Source organism: Melanotaenia boesemani, chromosome 23 (genome assembly GCF_017639745.1).
Source record: "Melanotaenia boesemani isolate fMelBoe1 chromosome 23, fMelBoe1.pri, whole genome shotgun sequence".
Taxonomy (NCBI): domain Eukaryota; kingdom Metazoa; phylum Chordata; class Actinopteri; order Atheriniformes; family Melanotaeniidae; genus Melanotaenia; species Melanotaenia boesemani.
The window spans coordinates 8447461-8468608 of record NC_055704.1 but is presented as its reverse complement, the minus strand read 5'-3'; the positions used below and the strand labels follow the sequence as shown (position 1 = coordinate 8468608).

The 21148-nt window shown below is 37.7% G+C and overlaps 1 protein-coding gene across 3 annotated transcripts in view; it reads right to left on the bottom strand.

Moving 5' to 3' along the window:
• abcc9 (ATP-binding cassette, sub-family C (CFTR/MRP), member 9) overlaps positions 1-21148 on the bottom strand; it is a 98136-nt gene that overhangs the window by 68371 nt on the left and 8617 nt on the right. For all 3 annotated transcript variants that reach the window (XM_041977455.1, XM_041977456.1, XM_041977457.1), the window contains 13 exons: positions 15655-15796; positions 15419-15540; positions 14262-14428; positions 13988-14089; positions 13662-13802; positions 13319-13510; positions 8617-8781; positions 4642-4797; positions 4395-4529; positions 4113-4275; positions 1675-1715; positions 1387-1529; positions 1012-1120 (listed from right to left, as the gene is read on the bottom strand). In XM_041977455.1, the coding sequence (XP_041833389.1) occupies positions 1012-1120; positions 1387-1529; positions 1675-1715; positions 4113-4275; positions 4395-4529; positions 4642-4797; positions 8617-8781; positions 13319-13510; positions 13662-13802; positions 13988-14089; positions 14262-14428; positions 15419-15540; positions 15655-15796 (1778 nt within the window). The remainder of the gene's footprint in view (positions 1-1011; positions 1121-1386; positions 1530-1674; positions 1716-4112; positions 4276-4394; positions 4530-4641; positions 4798-8616; positions 8782-13318; positions 13511-13661; positions 13803-13987; positions 14090-14261; positions 14429-15418; positions 15541-15654; positions 15797-21148) is intronic.

The window sequence follows — 21148 nt, the reverse complement described above, 5'->3', positions numbered from 1 at the left end:
GTCCCCCAAAGAGCACAGGGGGTCCCTGAGGCTTTGAACATTAGAGCCTTGTGATTAATGTCCACAAATTGTTCCTATTTTAATTAATAAAAGTAGAGCTGTTCATTTAATTTTGGCTTTATCAAAGGACAGGACTCAACCAGAATACATTGGTGGGAATCTAATTTTTGAAAGCCTAAAACCAAGCATGGTTTCAGCACAGGGTGGTGCAGGGGGTCTATGACATTTTAGTATGCATGAGGGGGGGGGTCCTAGAGAAAAAAAGGTTGGGAACCACTGTGTTAGAAAACACAGCAATCGGCCATCTTCTGGTTCTGGCTTGGGTAGAGTACTGTCTCAGCATGTTGTCTAGCACGTCAACTCCTACATAACTACCAGTAAAAATGACAAGTCATCGCGCTCTCCTCTCAGCAATTCCTCGTCCACCCCATCAGATTCCTTTTCATCCACATCTACTGCTACCTCTCATCCCTGTAACTCTTTGTCACTCATGTCTTGAAAGAGTAATCAAGCTTCGTTGGCATTCAGCCACCTTTTATATTTGTCCATTTCTTAAAATTAGCACTAGAATATATTGACATAAAAATACTTAGTCACTCTCTGACAGTTGTCAAAGTCATACGCATTGCTAAGCAACCAGGAGTGGCACAAAAACAGCTGACAAATGAATATATTGCTTTAAATGAGAGGGTAAAAAGGACCCCTCTTGACAGTTCTCTGTAAAAATGGTCATATTCCTTTTTCTTTTGATCACACACTCACCAAAAATTCACTATATGGTTACTGGACGTTATGAACCAAAACAAATAGAGTTTTTATTCTACAACCAAGATACAACCAAGGGGGTAAAAATTAACCCCTTGGCAGTTCTAGTGTTAAATCAAAGACAACTAAAAAACTATTTTGACTACATAAATGTCTTCCTGTATGATATGGACTGGATGTCACATTTGGTCTTTCTGTTCTCAGTTATTAGTTTTGGCTGACTGTTTCGGTATCAATAACACTCACCATCCCCAGGTGTTTTTTTCTAGCTTCCATAGAAACAGATATGTCACCATTTCTCCAGCTGTCGTCTCCAATTTCATCACTCTGGAGAAACTCACCAAGCTTCTGGACACTGTAGTAACACACACACAGTTCATGAGATGCATGAATGTTAGGATTCCAATACCAGAGATCTCTGAGGAGCTTAGAGTTTCTCTTCTCTGCTGTCAACTTTCCTTCAAATTACTTTAATTAGATTAAACCCTAAAACCATCTCTAGTTTGCTTTCCTTGTTTACTCACGTCCATGTCCCTGTCTATTAGTCACAATATCCCCGCCATCCAACTTCACCAGACATGGAAAACTTCCACAACAGGAATATTTATACAAACTTCTCACCTGACGAGAGCCTTCACAGCAAATCTGACAACAGTGGAGAGCAGGAAGAGAGGGGTGACCAAGATGTGAAACAACGCCAGAGCTGCAAAGGCCTGAGAAGGACTGGGACCGACTTCATTGAGGAAGTGATGCGTCACAAATGTCTGCAGGAAAGAAGGTGATATTTTAGTGGCTCCCTCTCACGTTCACAATATCGTTATGCTCTTCAGGAGTCATATTTATCATTTAAACAAGTTTTAAATGCTTATAGAGTGATGATTCAGTAAAAATGAGAGGAAACTGACTTACCGCCAGAACAGCAGCGATGGGAATGGCAGCATTCATGAAAACTGCACAAAGAAATACAATGACATTAATTTCTTTTAAAACAGACTATATTTAGTCATTTTATAAATCTGTAGGTAAAGCTGCCCACTTCGCTGGGTGTTAACTTCAGATGAGTTAAATGCAAAGGTCATATTCATGGTTCATTAAAGATGATTTTGAGATTTTAACTGAAATATTCTCACAGCAGAGTTACAAGTGAGAAAACTAATTTCCACAACATGGAAGCAGGATTTTACCAAGAGGTCATTTTAGGTGGTTTATCGGATGTGTGTTTCCATCTGTAAGGTTGATTTCTGTTAAAAAAAATAAAAAAGCTGCAAGTGTTTGTTGTGGGTTATGATAGTAAATCTCTCCACAGCCTTCAAGTTGAATTGTTTTTAAAACTTTAGGTGGACCATTAAGGACCTCCTGCCTCAATCCTGGTTCTCCAGGGCAGAAGTCCTGCAGGTTTTAGATGCTTTCCTGCACACCTGGCTTAATTCAATGGTAATTAGAGTCTGAATCAAGTGTGTTGCAGCAGGTAAACTTCTAAAACCTGCAGGACACCAGCCCTTGAGGAACAGTGAAAAAAATAACATTGCATTGATGATGGTGACTTGGGTCTGGAAGTCTGGAAAACCAGCAAATGAGACATGGTGTGAATACAGTAGCAAATACTCCGAATATTTATAGTAAGTGAATGAACCTGCTGATAAAAGCTAGCTGCTGCTTTAAGCTCCACTAATACGTGTTGGTATCCATTCTTTGTGTCTTAATAAATGTACGTCGCGTCAGATTTATTCAGAAGCAAGTTTAAAACAAAACTTGACCACAAAAACGAAAAGAACAGACAAAATAGCACAAAAATAGCAGATACCCAAAAATGTCAAAATTCAATCTGATTTTAAAGCCAACAGTTAAAAAATCGTTTGTTTGTTCTATTAATATCATTGTGTTTTTGTCGCTAACAACAGAAAAAGCTCCTTTTTTTCAACCCTGAAGCATCTGGTCAGGAGATCTCAAAGCTCTTGGAGAAGTAGATGAGTACACTTAAAATGTCAGAAAGATAAGAAGATGTTAACAAATTCAAACAGTTAAAAATAGGCAATAATTTATTAAAATCCTTTCTAAAACAAACTGTGAGCCGATACAGTGAATTTAAAATTGGTTTGATATAGTTTCACTTATGTTTCTCCACTAAAGGTCGAACAGACGTATTTGGAACCAACTCCAGACAAAACAGACAAGACCAGAACAACAAAGCAATTTCCTTCCTGTCCTAAATGCATCTTGCACTGTCTCCTCTGTTCTTCCCCGAGACATGATGTGTAATATTTTCAGATGTGAGAACACATCTCTAGCTGAGAGCTTCCCGCGGTGAAGTGTATATTCTCCAGAAATTCTCAGGTATTCATGTATGAATTACCATATCTTCCAAGAATGACTACCATTTGTGTGCACCATGCGTACCTAGGCCTGTCGCGATAAGCAATTAGTCAATTAATTGCATGGTAAGAAAAAAATTAGCACAATAATTTTGCCAGCTGCGATCTTTTATTTATTTATTTTTTCTATCTTACTGCTGAGACTGTGTATAACAATAGGTTTCACTATGGAGTATCACTCTCGTTTCTTGCGAAGTGATCTCTCTTGTGTCATGCTTCACAACAGCATGTTGCAGCACGTGACCGTGATGAAGCACTTAACCTGTGCGGGACAGTACGCCGCATTTGTATGGCAAGCCAAAGGGGCCATAATTCGCCACTATATTGCCGCGTTTGTAATAAAACGGCGTAAACTACGTCTGACACGCAGTGATGAGGGGAGATATTTCAGCTTCATAAACAGAAATGATGCGCAATTTTTTTTTCTAGTTTTTTTTAAATACAATAGTACTAACTGGCAGTTTTAACAGTTTTCCCTGTCTGAGCCCCATGTTAAATTTTTTTTAATATATTTTTTGAAGAGCAATTTTATTTACAGAACAGAGACTTTATTTTCTATCATACTTATTGTTTTTGGTTGTGTTTGGTTTTCATTAATTGTTAATGAGACTGGTCTGTTCTATTTATGGTTTTTGTTTTGTTATTTAAATTTTCTTCCAGTTCCAGTGTAAAATGTTCTTTAGAAATGAAAGTTTATTGATCTTTGAAAGGGTGTACTTGCAATATTATGGCATTGTCATTATATTAGTTGAAAATGGTCTCAAAATGACAATATTATCGCTTTGTGCAATATTATCACTATATCGCAATAATTTCTGAGAAAATTTATCACACAGCAAAATTTGTTATCGCGACAGGCCTATTCATACTTTTAACTGTGCAGATCTTTTACATCCTGTAAAAGCTCCAAAACTAACTATCCAACACTAAGGAATGAAGTATAATATGCTCTCATGGTGTTGAGTCTTCTCTTACTGGACATGGATGTGTAGAAAGCGAACGTCCTGAGGCTGGTGAGTTCTTTGCCTCTGGTCTCCTCTACGCTGTCACAGAAAATATTCTCCCAGGCATACAGCTTCAACACCTTTATGCCCTTTAAGATCTCTGTAGTTTGTTTCAGTCTGTCTGTAGAGTGCTCCTGAAAGACAAAAAAGATCCATTTAACACCACAATACATGATAGTGACCAGCTGCAGATAAATTAAAGATCTGTGTTAAATATTTTTAAAATAAGAAGTTATAAAAATGTTCTGCTTACTAGTGTGTTTTTTTGTGTGTCTGCCAGCTTTGTAGCTATGAGGTACTGGACTGGAGCCAGCAGAACTATGACGGATGCTCCTACCAGTGCGCTGTAGCCCAGCAAATAGTGGAGCAAAATGACTCCCATCACAATCTGCCAAGAAAAGAGACTTGACTGAAACATCATTAGATCTAAAAACCTACTGTAACATGTATATGTAGCATTTTAAAGTGCATCCTGATATCCTTAAAATGGCTCTGTTTACCTGTACAGGCATTGCCCATAGGTTGGGGCAAAGGAAGAGGAACCACATCAGCTGGTTGGTTTCTATGGCAACCAGGTTGTTGATCTGCCCCAGTGTCATCTCCCCCATAGACATGTTGGAGGTGGACAGACGCAGGATTTTGTTGTAAATCATTGCCTTGTTAATTAAAAAAGACCAAAAAAACTTGTTAAAATGATCTGGCCTTTAGTTTGTGGTTCTTGTTATAGTCTCAGTCATAACTTGGTTTTTATTCCTTGTCAGAGTCTGACAAAAAGAAACTGGAGTGAACAAGCCAGAGACCTTTGCTGTTCAGTCTGCAGGATGCCACTGGAATTTGTAATTTAAACATGGTGGGAATGTTTACACTGCCCATTTTCCAACCATCCACTTTCCTCCACTTATCAGAAGCTGGATCATGAAGGCAACAGGTTCAGAAGGAAGACCCAGACATCCTTCTCTCCAGCAACACTCCACGGGTCGTCCTGTTGGGTGCCAGGCATTCCCAGTCCAGGAGGGTTACGTATATAGCCCCAGGCCCCAGGCTTACCAGGAGGCATCCTAATCAGATGCTCACACCACCGCTGCTTATTCTTTTTGTTATGGAGGAGCAGCCGCTCTACGCCAAGCTTCTTCCTTATGTATGAGCGCCTCATCTGTTCTTTTTCGGAAGAGCCAAGCCATTATCTGAAGAACAGAATAATATTCTGACCAATGCTATAACTGAAAGACAGCTAAACAGCGCTTCTCTGGGTTAAAAGCAAACAAGTCACCTGGGCCAGATGGCTTTCCCCTAGACTGGTACAAAGCATTTTGGTCTGAGTTATTACCATGCCTTCTTAAAGCCTCCAATACGGTCCTTAAAAATTCAAAAATGCCTACCTCGTGGAGTGAAGCGGTCATCTCAGTTATCCCCAAAGAGGGAAAAGATAGTTTAGAATGTGGGTCATATAGGCTTATTTCGGTGCTGAATGTAGATTATAAGTTGTTTACGGCTATTCTTGCTAAAAGACTGGAGAAGGTATTCCCACAGCTCATACATACAGATCAAACTGGCTTTGTTATGCAAAGACAAACCCATGATAATATTAGAAGGTCATTGTATATCCTACATCATATCCAACAAAACAATCTAGAAGCCCTTTTAGTAAGTCTTGATGCTGAAAAAGCCTTCGATTCAGTCAGTTGGGCTTTTTTATATAAAGTTCTCGAACAAGTTGGCATACATCAAAATTTTACTCAAGTTATCCGTACACTTTATAGTAAACCATCTGCGAAAATAAAAATTAATGGACATCTCTCTGACACCATTATGCTTCAATGCGGAACGAGACAGGGATGTCCCCTTTCCTCACATCTCTTCGCTCTTTATATAGACCCCCTCGCACAGTGGTTGAGACAGACAGAAATTATCAAAGGTATCTTCATAAATAGAGAAGCTCATAAGTGTCATGCCTGCTCCTCCTGCACCAGTACGCTCTGCTTCACCAGAATTCTGATCACCGGTTCTAGGACTTCATCTCCCAGGACTCATCTGTTCCAGCTCATCGGACTTCACCTGCCTCTATCCTCATCAACCTAACAAGTCACACCTGTCCTCCGGCCTACTTAAACCCCTCAGCACACCGCAGAACTTTGTATTGTCTTGTCTGTTAGAGTTCCATTAAAATCCTTCTCTCTCAACCAGCCTGCGCTTGTGTCCGACTTTCAGCCGATCCATTCTTACAATAAGGTTGCCTTGTATGCAGACGATGTTCTGGTCTATCTAAGTGACCCGACAAACACACTTCCTGAACTAATGAATCTTTTACAAAAATTTGGTAATTATTCTGGTTATAAATTAAACATACGTATTAAACGTTGCCCCACCTTAAAGGGTATTTCTATGTGGCCCAGATTAAGCCCTTTATCAATATGTGTGCCCCAGGGTTTCATGCCAGATGGAAAGATATCCAACTCTCAGTTATGAAGGACCCCCCAGTTCACGCAATATTAGCCTATATAAATTTAGGAAAACATACTAAGAATATTCAAAATCCATGGATTAAAACACAACTAGAGATCTGGAACAAGGTAAAAGGAGAATTCCAATTAGATGACAAAATACAGATACTTCAATGGTGTGCCTTTGACCCTGGATTTAGGCCTAATTTAATGGACAATACATTTAAAATTTGGATTTCAAACGGAGTAACAACATTTTATTCTCTTTTGGAAAATGAAAAAATGAGGAATTTTGAAAGTTTAAAGAATGAGTATCAGCTTGAAAATTCAGACTTTTTCCGATTCCTCCAGGTGTGTAATTATTTTGAACATCAAATAAGTGTCAAAATGGACTTCAACGACCCAATTTTGTTAATGTTCTTGGGCAGAGTTCCATAAGGTGCTAATCAGTATCCTCAATTTGAACCTGCCTTTAGAGTTCTCTACTCTGTTCTTGGGAAACTTTGTTAATCAGTATAGATATGCAAACAAATATCTGTTTGCTATTTTAACATCTGCTTGTAAAAAAGCATTTACAAGACGCTGGCTTCTTCCCAAACCCCCCACAATGTCAGAATGGATAGATATTGTAAATGATGTATATATCATGGAAGCAATTACTTTCTCTATTCGTCTAAAAAAAAGGTGCATTTGTTAAGTTATGGACCAAATGGGTTAAATATGTGAAGCCCCTACGACCAGACTTTGTAGAGGTGCTAGACAATTAAACATATATTTGTAAGACAACTCATCCCTTTCACCTTCAACATTCTGGATATTTATTTATTTGTTCCTAAATTTATTTAATTTTTTTTCTCCTTTTCCTTCTTTCTTCCCTCATAACTCCATGTGCACAAGTTTGACTCTCCCAAGTTTGTACAAAGTGTTGTTTGTTATGTTTACATAATAATAATAATAATAATTTTTTGGGGTTATTTAAAAAAAAAAGAGGTGGACAACAAATGGAAGATATACTTTTCCAGGGTTTTTGCATTTTGCATTTCAGACCTATAACCGCTGACAAAAAAAATTGTGACGGGGCAAGCTAGGGTTAGTAATGAGTTATTTAAAATAGAAAGCAGCATTCAACAAGGAGTCTTTGAGGGCTGGACACCTGTGATTTGCAATCCTTCAGATAGCACTGCATCAAGAACCATTCCAAGGGATTACTATGGAAAAATACAAGTTAACCTTATCCAGAGATGGTGTTGACTTCTCTCGGCTTAGAGGCCTCTGGGATAGTCATAACTCAGTGGAAACCTGGATTGTGATCAGACCAATTCAGTATTTCAGATCTTTGTTGGAAAAAATTGAATAAAGATCAAAAGAAGCATCCAGACTGTTGTCAGCAAAAGTCCAAAAGATCCATGTGATGGTATGTGGTAGTATCAGGGGTCTGTAATGGTATGTGGGTGGATCAGGGTTCTGTGATGGTATGTGGTTGGATCAGGGGTCTGTGATGGTATGTGGTTGGATCAGGGGACTGTGATGGTATGTGGGTGGATCAGGGTTATGTGATGGTATGTTGTTGGATCAGGGGTCTGTGATGGTATGTTGTTAGATCAGGGGTCTGTGATGGTATGTGGTTGGATCAGGGTTCTGTGATGGTATGTGGTTGGATCAGGGGTCTGTGATGGTATGTGGTTGGATCAGGGTTTTGTGTTGTTATGTGGGAGTATCAGGGTTCTGTGATGGTATGTGGTTGGATCCTGAAGTCAAATGGAGGCTTTATCCCACTGAGTGACTCATACAGATACATTAATAGCTGACAGAACTTAATTATTTGTGGATAAATCATCATCGCTTTTGTAAGCATTTTAAATAAACTGCAGTCAGATCAGGTGGATGAGGTTGGTGTGAGGATAACAGTAAGCTCAGAGAGCTCTGATTCCACTGAAAGGCATCAAACAGATCATTCCTGAGGAGCTTTTCAGAGCAACATCTCTGCATAGAAACAAGACATCTGAATTTTATTTTTCATCATGATTCACTCACCAGCAGAGCTCCCCGCAGGTTGATGCCTGTTTCTATGGTGACATAGTAGGAGGCCTGCAGGAAGGTTCTCTGCAGGACTAAAGCCAAGAAGAGAAGAACAGCCAGGACGGAGCTGTTCTGCAGAAGTTCAGTGGAATACATGAAGTAGACTCCTAAATAGGTTTCCTGCAAGCATAAACATAAAAGAATAAGTGAAAAAAACATTATTTTTACAGATGCATTGAGTTTATCAAAGCAATTTGCAGACATTTAGGCTGGACCAGCTGCTATGCAAATTCCTAAAAATTGCCTCTTCCTGCAGCCACGAGTCAGAGCATCAAATACAGTTTCATAATGTTTCATACTGTGACAAATATCTTTTAATAAATATCTTTGGAAAAAAAACTCTTGAATGAAGGAATGAATGAATAAATGAATAAAAAGAAAGAATGATTTTTCTTATCAATCAGAAAATTCAGGAAATATATCTATTTATATATAATATGGTTTAGATAATTTACATACACAGGATGTCAATCAAAGAAACTCAGTGTTGTACATTTTAAAATAAACTCATTAACTGCACACATCTCCTGTGAGGAGTACCATGAGGTAGCATATTTGCTTGTGATTCAAATACATTCATGTGGTTATAAAAACAGCTGCAGAGACCGAAGTAACAACAACTGCCAGCAACACGGCCTCCATGGTCCAGCAGCTCAAGGAAACTACAGTAACTTTAGAAGCAGCTAAATCATCTTAAAGACTCTGGACCAAATTAGCTTTACTATGTCAAGTTTAGCAACCACCATCACTCAACCTCCTCAAAAGGGCCACAACTTCAACAAGTCTGTGCAGGCTTCAAGTGCCTTTAATAATTTGTACGTCATGTTAACTCCACTATTACAGCCGCTGGATAGTTCAGTTGGTAGTGCATCCATCTCTCATGTGGGAGACCAGAGTTCAAATGTCCCAGGGAACGAATAATAACACTTTCCAGTTGGGTTCTTAGGCAAGATCCTAATGCTACTGCCTAACCATCGTAAGTTGCTTTGGATAAAAACATCAGCTAAATGAATGTAATCTACTAACTGCAAATATTTCTTTCTATAAATAATAGTCCTAATATATTTGTTATTATCAATATCTAAATAAATTTATTTTTGAAAACTTAATTATACATTTAAATTCAGATTCAGACAGTTTTATTGTGGTGGTCAACTCACCTCCAGCTTTCCCACATGTATGCAAACAACAATAATCAGTGCAATGATCGGTGATCAGTAAATACACACAAAGAAGCATATGGTAACGTTCATCATACAGTAAAATCAATAGTTCATAAAATAATAATAATAAATCATAAAACATGATATATAAATAAAATTTCACAAATAAAATCTCATACATATGCCCAATAAATTAAAATAAATAAATAAAAAGGAGTCCATTTCAAAGGAATAAAGGTTTTTTACAGGGCCATTATAGCTTTTATTGTTTTTGTTTTTTTTTGTGTTAGTTATTAAATAACAATTTCTTTAATTTAATAAATCATGTATTTCATGTACACAAATATATAGATTCAATTTATATTTGAATATAAAAATGTTAATTTAAATTATTTTATTTGAACTAATTTTATATATCAACTTTTACTTAATAAATAATATATTCAATTTCATTACTTATTTAATTTTTTAAATCAAATTAATATTTGAGTAAAGAAAATAATATTTGTATGTAACCGATATTATCCAACTAACAATTGTAGTATAATTTCGCTCTGGATTAAAATTTTATTTTATTTAACCCAACATGATTTATAATAAACAGACACTTTCATCCAAACCGACATACAAGTTGGAAACATGTTGGGAGGCAATGTAGTGTTCAGTATGTCAACCCAGGATGATCAGTTTATAATCGAGGCAGAAGTTATTTTTCTGTGTATATAATTTTTTGACTTATGCATCCACACTAATTTCATATATACGGTCTACATTTTATATGTACCCTGACGCTAACAAGCATACATAAACAAATAAAGAACTACAACAATCATCAACTCGTCAAGTGTCAGGCAAGAAGCAAATAGTTGAATAAAAAAAACTAAAAATAATAATTAAAACAATTAATTATTTTCTGACTTTTAAACCCTTTCAATACCACAGTATCTTTCTTCTGCAATGAAGAATTTCTGTGATTCAGTTAAAGCAGCCAAATAAACACTCGGTCAGGCAGCTACTGACTAACCAGAACGATCTGTGACATGACTTTTTTAAAAGGAAAACTAACGTGCAAATGCATTAATATGACTGCATGTTAGTCAGCCTGCAGGAAAGGAACTGAAGCCAAAGTATGGGTCAGATAATAATTACAGTAGTAATTAAAACTTGTGCTGGGTTGTGTTGTCATTAAACCTTTTAGTTATTTTTATAGAAAATTAGCAAGAATTATGCAACTATTGCACATATAGGGATTGCACACATCTCTATGGCATACATCACAGATGGGGACTCAGGTCTGAGACTGGGACTCAAGTTGCAGTTAAGTCGCTTTCCATTGACTCGAGACTTAACTTGGACTTGAGGTCAGAGACTTGAGACTTGACTTAGACCTGCAAAAAAGGACTTGTGAACATCTCTGTTATACTTGCTATATTTAAACAAGATGAAACTAAAAACACACACACACACACACACACTGTAGCATAAAAAATCTCTGATGCTCAGCAGTCAGCAGAGTGTGATCTGAGTGGGGAATTTTCCATGTCATTCAGAAATGCAGTTCTGTTCTGTTCTCTATCTCTGCTGCCCATTATGCCCACTTATACAGGCAGCACAAAGCTGACGACAGCTTACTGTCAACATCAACGACAACAACATCCAGCCAAATGGGCTGAATGAAAATATACAGTCATTACAGAAGTATCTGCTCTGCCTCTCCAACAAGCTCAGACTGCGTTGTGACCTTTGGAGGAGGCTGGCATGAATTAAAGAGGAGTTGATGTCGATGAGCTCTGCCAGCAGACCGTCGGTGTGAGTGTCTGCTTTCTCTCTGCCGACTTCACACGTGGTTTCAAGTTTTATCAATCTGATTTTGGTTTATCAAAACTATTGTCTATTGTGATAATAAACAATGAATAATTAACTAGAGCTAACTGATATATAGATGCATCGTCTGACTAAATAAACTGGAAAATTCAAAAATTTTTTAATTAAGATATCTGAAGTGAACATTTATTTATTTGCATTATTTGTAAGTATGTAAGTAATAATGAAAAACAACCCAGATGCGTCAAAAGCCAAACTCAGAATTTTAAAACTGCAGGAATGTTTTAAAACAAAAATGTCAGAGTCCGCGAAATAGGAGAAACAGTCACCAAGAATCTATGGATCAGCATGAATGATCATTAGCCGTGTCCACACTAGGACAGCTTTTTTAAGTTACACGGGACCAAATCTTACAAGCTACAAATATTTGCGCTGATGAAGACCTTTTCAGTTTTCTTGATTGAAAAGAAATCAGAACTGACCCCAGGTCCGATGTGTTCTAGATGATGAGGCCTCGTTCCACCACTACGACCCTCCACTGTGGAACAGCCTACCAGAGAACCTTAGTGCTGCAAAGACTGATTATCTATTTTTAAAACAGAGGCTCGAGACCTACCTTTTTAGTTTAGCTAATAGCTAAAGTTTTATTTCATTTTGTTTTAGTTAATTTTATTTTATCTTATTTATTTCATCATCATTTTATAGATTTATTTCAAATACCACCTTTTTATGTGGCTCTCTACTTTTATTGCATTGGTTTACCCAAGTAAAAGAAAAAAAGAGTACATTTTTTACAAACTCCTTTATTTTTTTATATTTTATACCTGTTGCTTTTATTTGGTCTTGTAGTTTAACATCCCTAAATCCAATGTTTTCCACATGCTGGGAGCTAAGCCTGCTTGGTCTGCAGTGACCGCCCTTGTCTGAGTGGCAGGGGGATCCTGCACTGCAGCCCTATGGCGTGGCTGATCTGGCAGGTTTTCGGTGGTGGTGGCTTGTGTGGTCATGAGCAGGCTGGCTCCCAGTGTGAACGGATCCCTAACAATTTCCTCACAGCAGCGTCAAGCCAGATGTTTATTACCTTAATAATATAGAGCTGAAGAGAGCTTAGAGGGAAAAATAGGTAGTTGTGGGTGATTTTAGTGGGGTGGGCTCATGCATGTTTTCTGTGTGCATGAGTGCATTTGAGGAAGAGAGCTTTTGATCAGGCTTGTGTTTTTAATAAGTCTTATACTTGGGTGTGTGAAGACTTGTATTCAAAGTGCCAAATTTTTTTTTTATGTAAAGCACTTTGTGCTACTTTTTGTATGAAAAGTGCTTTATAAAAATATGATTTAATTAGATGCAAACAATACATAAATAAAATTAGTCTTATATGCATTTTCAGAAATAGAAAACACACACATCCTGTGCATTCATATAGAGTTCCCCTGGATCTTTCAACCAAACATTTTCCAAGCCCCACTTAACTTCTGATTGGTTAATATTGTGCGTACATTGTGTCCGTACTTCTCATACCATTGATAGATTAACTCATTGTGATGATAGTCCCCATTAGTCCACATAATCTTTAGTGCAAGACAATTTTTACCGATATGAGGACACAGTAATGGCCAACTGGTGACCTTGCTACAGAGGCAAACAAAAGAAAGGTAAGCAGAAACACCCACCTTCATCTTGTCTTCTGGTGCAACTTCATCTTTTTCATTCAGGTACTTAACGATGCCTGAGATGCAGAGAGGACCCGCAAAGCCCAGCAGATCGGCCAGATAACGAAAAGTGCTGCTGAGTAAGATGGGACGGCCAAACGCTCGATACATGGAGCGCCAGATGGATGGAGATCGATCTGGGTCTTCAGCTGTCTGTGTGGACAGAGAGAGGGATAAAATGAAAGAAAAAAACAGCAGAAGTGTGTGATTATTTTAAATGGTTAAATGCCAGTGTTCTACTACATTCAATGTTCTACTTAAGCTAAAATAGCTTTAAACCAGCGTAAGGCTTGCATCTGCTCACCCTCTGATCCTCGTATGCATCTTTGAGGCGCAGGTAGTTGGTCAGGGCTCTCATGGCAATGGGCAACTTGCCAATCTTCTTCAGCTCTATTGGCCTCTTATGAGCACCAATGATGAGAGGATTCATCCACCAATATGTGGCCTAAAAGGTGTCAAGTGTTTGTTTAATTTTCTGTTTTGCTTCCATGTATTGTTCCAGTAACATTTCCTACAATCCGTATTTAATCAGATAAAAATCAGCCAAGCTGCACTCTGATTTTCAGCTAATGCAAACTTTTAGGGTTGCATTATTATCTGTTGGTGTATGAAAATGTTTGGAAAATGTACCTTGGAGAGCAAGTTGACAAACGGTTGCAGAAAGCGAACTCCCAAATCCTGCAAATCTTCTGGTGGTTTCACCTTCTGAGGGTTGGCAAAGAATACATATTTCTGCAGGAAAACACAAGATAAACCGAATCTGAGTAAAACGGATGGAGATGTGTCAAACTCATCAGAAAATGTAATGGGTAGTCTGTGCACCGACCCTTTCTTTTGTATTAAAAAACAAGTGTTTGATCTCACTGAAGGTTTTACCAAAGTAGCATGAAACATGGTGACAAACCCTGACTCGGATGACGTTTATCTCCACTCCCATCAGAAGTCCGTACAGGATCACCAAGAGAGTCGTGATGCAGAACCTCAGATGCTGAGGTCCAACATGGAACTCAGTAAACTTCCACAGCTTAATGGACTTTGTGACAAATGCCAACACCCAGTAGATGAAGAGGACTGGGACACAACAGAAAAGTCATTCAGTGTAATGTTAACAATCTAAGACATCTTTTGTACCTTCCATTGAAACATTTTGCCAAAACTGGACTGTGCCTACTTTCACTTCTTTCTTGAGTACTATTTTTTATCAATTTTGCATATGCAAAGCCAGAGAGGCCTTCTTTGTTCTTCCTTATTTTTGTTTATCTTCTTTAAATATTAAATTCTGTACCAGTAATTCTTAACCATGGGGCCGCAGCGCATGCTCGGGCCTCAAACGCAACATATAGGGATGCAAAAAAACCTGTGGGGCACTGGGCCACATAAATTATCACTTGAAAACACAACAGATTTTTCTGTTATCCATGAGAAGCTCAGTTGCAATATAGTTTTCAACCAGCTGGTGGCGTTAATGCATCAAAATTCCAAGAAGATGTTCAGCTAGCCCCTAAACTGTAACAAGATTGTATTTAAAACAAAGAATTCAAAACAAAAGTGGTTCCATGCCCCATTACAAGGCTAAACTTTTGCACAAGTACAGTTAATTAAATTAATTAATTCCAATTAATTTAGTACCGTCTTGTACATAGTGGTAACGAGGCAGAGCCAAGAGCCCAGTGTGTGGCGTGTTAGCTAATGCTAGCCAGCAGTGAAGCCTTCAGCATTAAAATGGCATCGAGAAACCAAACATCCAACAACCGTGGGAAAGCTGGTGAAATCATTTTATTGATAGAAATTTCCTTGTTTTTTCGTCATGTTTTTTCTCTTCTTTTTTGCTGTACTAAAATCTAATAATTAGTCGTTTTTGTGTAAATAAGTCTGACTTTCTTCTTGTAGCAACTTCATTTTATTCCATGAATTAAATTAGCCTGTTTGGTGCCTTGCCGTATGTGCAGGTTCTCATACATACAGTATGATAAATAGGTAATACAAAAGTTGGGCCCCAACATCAAAAATAACCCTTTTCTATATTATTAAACTTGCTCCGAGTAGTTTTGATCATCTTACCAAGCAGCAGTTTGGGGAAGTTGGATGTCTCTATGTTGTGGTAGTAAACCACTGATGTTGTCGCTGCTATAAAACCCATGAATGCCGGCATAAAGAGATGAAGATGGTTTGTTGTCATCACACTGCAGAAAGAGGCAAACACATATACAGTGGATGAAAATCCTTTAAAAGCAGTGAAACACGGGCAAGCAAAATTAAATCTGCTTTTATGGGATCAGATTTTTCTGAGGACTCACTTATTGGAGACGATGCCCTCCGCAAACTCACACACGTGGACGAACAGCAGCAGGAAGGTGAGGATCCACCTCATGTTGTGGCCGGGGAAATGGAGCCATGTGTTATGATGGATCTGCACCTTAGAGCTCTGACTGCCCCAACCTGATGCACAGACATACACAGGGAGGCAGAATCTGAACTCACTGAACACCAAAAGAGGAAACAGGAGCCCATTAAAGAGATTATTTCATAAATAGGATTTCAAAGCGACATTGTTCCACTGACGTTCACATAAACCTTAAGAATTATGTAATTGGATAATATTTGTGTAATAACTGAAGCTTTTGTCACACATCTACTGAAGTCCTTTCAGTAGGACAGTAAATTGTTTTCATTTTACCCTGCCAACTGTCTAACACAAAGCTTCTCTAACTGTGTGAATAGAGAATGGAAATTCTCCAAACAAATGACAGCAAGCAAGCAAGATTATGGATGATGTGATATCATGCAACTGTTGCAAAACCAGAGAAATACAAAGTAATAATCCAAGCATAAAGATAAAGGGTCAGGAAACAGGAAAAAACTTTGTAATTAAGGACTAAATTTGTCCTTGCTGGGTGTGAAAGTGGACCCAAATCCAGACAGGAGGAGGGAGGCGTAGAGGAGAATAAACCTGTATCAATAAAACCAAAACATGATGCAGTGAACAGTCCAACTCCTCCATTTTGTCCTGACTCCTGCAAAGCTCTAATTCAGGGCTTTTCAATTTGGTCCCACATGGGCTGCAGTCCTGCAGGTTTTCTATGTTTCCCTGCTCCAACACACCTGAATGACAATAACGAGTCTTTTGGGCAGAACTCCATAGATTGTTGGATCCATTTAGTTTGAGTGAGGCGTGTTGGAGCAGGGACTGAATAGCCCTACTCTAATCTATCACCACTTACAGAAACTAACCCAAACTGCAGCGACAAAAGCTCTAAAACTGACACACTGCAACGGTTTACAGCATAATGTCAAAATCATGGTTTAAAATCCATAAAAGTTTACTAATTTCTTTAAGAAAACAAAATGTATGCAAATACTGAAATGCTTCTTTGATAAACACTTTAACAGTACAGAGGGTACACATATTCAGAAAAGTTCCTTATTTTGGGTGGAATATCCTCACACTTAAATAGCATGACCTCTAGAAAAGTAAAAAATGAACCAAACAAAAGAACTGGTCTGTTGTGATTTTGTTGGATTTATGTTATGGTAAGAGAGTTTTATTTGACCAACAACCACGAAAAATATTACTTTTTTACATTGTTCGCAGTAAATTCCTACATTTGACTAATTAAAGTCATGAAATTTTTATAATTTAGGACTGAAAATTAATTTGAATTATAAATAAATTACCATTATGTTAGCAAACGGACTATGTTGCCTGAATAATTACTTGAAATACAACACAAAATCTTAATCTTAAAGTATCTCACGGTTTATCTGAGCACAGTATTTATTAGTATGTTGCTTTTTTTTCTCTCTAAACTTAATGGACATTTAGGAATCTCAGAGTCCAGAAACAATAAAACAGCAACAGTTAATGAGTCCTCAGGGACTGGGCCGAGGATTGGTGGTCACAACCATTCCCATAAACAACCGAGTAAACACACATCTGATAACCGAACCATGCCTTCAGCAAAGGTTTTTCTCTAAAAACTAACAAAGAAACATCTGCAAAGTAGAATAACCCAGAAACACACTAAAACCTATTTTTGCCTTCAGTCTTTCCTCCATAATTCAACCTTTTTTTTCTGCTCCTCCTGCCGTTATTCAACATATAAAAACACAAAAAATAAAAGGAATCTCTGCAATATTTGTACCAAGTCTTCACTGGATCAGTGAACTGTTGTAATCCCAACTTTACTACTCTTTAAAGCTGCTTAGCATTCTCACTAATGACAAGAAAGTGTCTTTGAGAGTGTGTGTGTGTACCAGAATTACTATCTTTATGAGGACTGTGGCTGGTACCACATCAGGGATTTGACCCTGGGTCCACTGTCTCACACTGGTTCAGTGCCGAGAGAAAAAACTAGACTAAGAATAAACTCCTTCTACATACAAAAAGAATTTTTCCAGTAAAAGAGTCCATTAAAATTTAAGAGTGTGTTTGTGTATTTGTACTGCTATCTTTATTAGGACCAGTTTCAGATGATCAAATGATGAGAGTGGGGACATTCTGGCCAGTTTTCCCACACAGTTCAATTTCTGGTTAGGATTCAGTTTGTTGTGATGGTTAAGGGAGGTTAAGCTGCTACAAAATGCACACAGGAATGGCCATGTAAATATGTGTGTGTCGGAGAGAAACAGAGAAAGATAGAAGATTAAAATCTCCAACTCGTCTGCTCTGCCCACCGGATTACATTGAATGATGTGGGAATAACAGATTACAGTAACATGGGCCAGGAGAAAAACCCGTGCAGGATTTCTGATCGTTTCTGATCGTACTGCTGTGAGGAAATAATATCCCCAGTTGGGCTTTGGGATTTTTGTCAAATCTGTATCATTTTAAAACAGGTTACAAGCAGATTTCAATATTTAGAAACAGCTGTGTCAAACTGAGAGGGACAAAGAGTCCAAATGAAACCAGAACAATTTTCCATTTTAACCATGTGGTCAAGTTTTGATGTTGGCATTGGCAGGGAGATAAAAGGGGCCCACAGTTGCCCTTTGGAAATGTTTTTTTTTTTTTTACATTTTTGATTGAGATTTGTGGCAAAATTATGTTATTGAATGGATAGGAAATATGAAGTTTTCTCTATTTAAGAGACAAGAAGTCTACTCCTTAAATTCATTGTTTTATTTTTACCCAGGTACACAGTTTTTATAAACTCCCTTATTTTATTTTATTTTATTTTTATCATTTTCCTGAACTCCTTTATCTGTATTTTTATTCTTGTCACTCTTATCATTTCGTGTTTCTTGTAAGTTTATTTAATCTTGTTTTTACTTTTTAACTCCAGTGTTTTCCTCCTTATGGCATTATGGATCTTCATTTCTTAACAGAATATCATGTCATATGCTTCAAATCTAAGTAAAAAGAGTGGTTTGAATGCTCTTTGACAAACGTTTCCTATTAACTATGGACTTCTGACATTTTTACCATTTTATATTGTGAATTAAAAGAAAGACAATAACCATTTTGCCATTTTTTCCAGGAGTCTTTGCAACTTTGACTCATATTCTAAATGATTCCTAAAAGATCAATAGTTTCTCAGTTTGTGCCATTCTACATCCATGAGGTCTAACTAAACTTTGCTGGCAGTATTTTGGCCCATCTTCAAAGCGCTATTTCTATCCAGCCCCAGTGAAGGTCAGGAGGGAATTTCAGGCAATATATTAGAGAGAATGTGGTCAAAATAGCAAAAGAAAGAAACATAATGGAAGAGAAAGAAACACAAGCTACACGTCCGATGTCTCATTAAGAGAAAAGTGTTATTGATCGTAAACAGGATGGACTAAATAGTCCCGCCAGCTTGAGTGCAGCACCAAAAAATGTATGCACCGTGGTGTACCTGCTTCAATTTGTCTGTTGATGAGTTATGAAACTGTTCATGCTGACAGGGGTTGCATTACAAGCTGTAAACATGGGGGCAGGGAGCTTGTTAACAACTGATGGAGTGCTCCTAGAACATTGTCCATTCAAACAACTGTTGAATGTCTTTATGATTAAAGTAAGAATAATTAGAGACCCTAACAGTGAAGAGACTGCTGCTGAAACTACAGAAGAGCAAAATAAGAGATTAATACTAGTGTTTAGTTCACCTAGCATAGCAGCCAGCACATCAACACAGCTAGTCCAGGTTCGGTTCTGGCGTCTTCCTGACCAATTTTTTCATTTACCTGCTGCACAACAAAGGGCACCAGAGCCCAGACAACAAATAAGAATATTTTTCTTTTAAAAAATCATTTATGGAACACACACATTATACAATAATATCTCACAAGTTTTACAATTTCCCATTGGAGATTGTATTTTTTATTTTTTTAATTACTTCATAATGACGTCACAACTAATCGATTTTGAAAGGGCTGATTACTCAACTTCGAAAATCACCTAAAATGCCCATCCTCATTAATACCATCTCTAACTACAAGCTGTCGTCAGCAGTGGAGCTGAAGGCAGCTCAGATGGGGTCAATAAACAGATTCTCTTAATGTTTTTCCCAAAAGACAGAAAACACCAGAGCCTGCCCATCCCCCTTTTGGCTCATCTGTCTGTTGACCACTATCAGCTTCCTCCTCTCCTTCTTGCAGCTCTCCATCCTCCAGCAAGGGTCATGCTCACAATTTAGGTCAATTCAGGGAAGTTTTACTAGTAGTGAACGATTCAAGTGAGATCTAGAACCAGTTTTTGTTGGCTATGAACAAATGAAATGTGGAACCAAAAATATAAAATAAGTGTCATTAAGTAATAGCTGTTACCAAAAGTCTAAATAATGCAAACTAAAATGAAGGGATGTCCGTCTGTTGCTTCATTTTTACGTAATGAAACCAAACTCTGCCGTGATGCAGAAACCAAAAGGAACATTATCACTGCACTGAAGGTGACAACATTTTTGCATTAACCACTAAATTTGAACTGAAAGTAAATCCTGTAGGTGATACATTGGAAAGTTATTGTCATCACAGACTGACAGCTGTGGTTGGCTCTTGTGCTTCTGTTAGTTTAAGTCAATTTCCAATAACAGTAGAGTCCCAGTTGAGATGTTGCATCTTCCACTAACCAAGCAGAGCTGCAACCAATGACTATTCTGATAGTCGATTAGTCATCTACTATTAAAACGACTAGTCGACCAATCGGATAATGTATCTCATAATTATTAAATGGATCTTATTTCACATTCAGCTTTGAAATCTTGCATGAGGTTGTTATGTAAGTCCAACGTTCCTCCTCTTTAAATGTTCGAGCATTGCAGACGTACTTCGTTGGTACGCAAGTTCCGCTTTACAAATCTCACATGTATTTAATTTATTTTGTAAGTTTAACGTGAAGTTATTCCAGATTTTTTACATCCTCTGCCGCCGTTTTGCTCCCTGGTCTGCCGCCATATTTTTCCCCTGGCGGACTTTATTGAGCATGTGCAACTCTCAGCAGAGATAGGATTCGAAGATTTTGTCTCACGCTGTAGATTTTTTTTTTTTTTTTGCTGACAATAGTCGACAGCTAAATTCGTAAATTCGTTGTCAACTATCTCTATTAGTCGACAATGTCAACTAATTGTTGCAGCCCTATAATCAAGTACATGTAGATATACGAAAAGCAAATTTCCCGGTAGACTCTAGGTTTCTGGGCAGGTGCTTTGGTTGCTGAAGAAGAAATAATGAGCCACCAGCAACAGAAGCAACTGTGAATACTGGTTGAAAATATAAAACTTGTTGTCTTAGACTTTTACAGAGATAAAAGACGGGCTCCTCAACAAAGAAAAAAAAACACATTTTATCTTCTTTGAATAAGATTTCAAGTGGAAA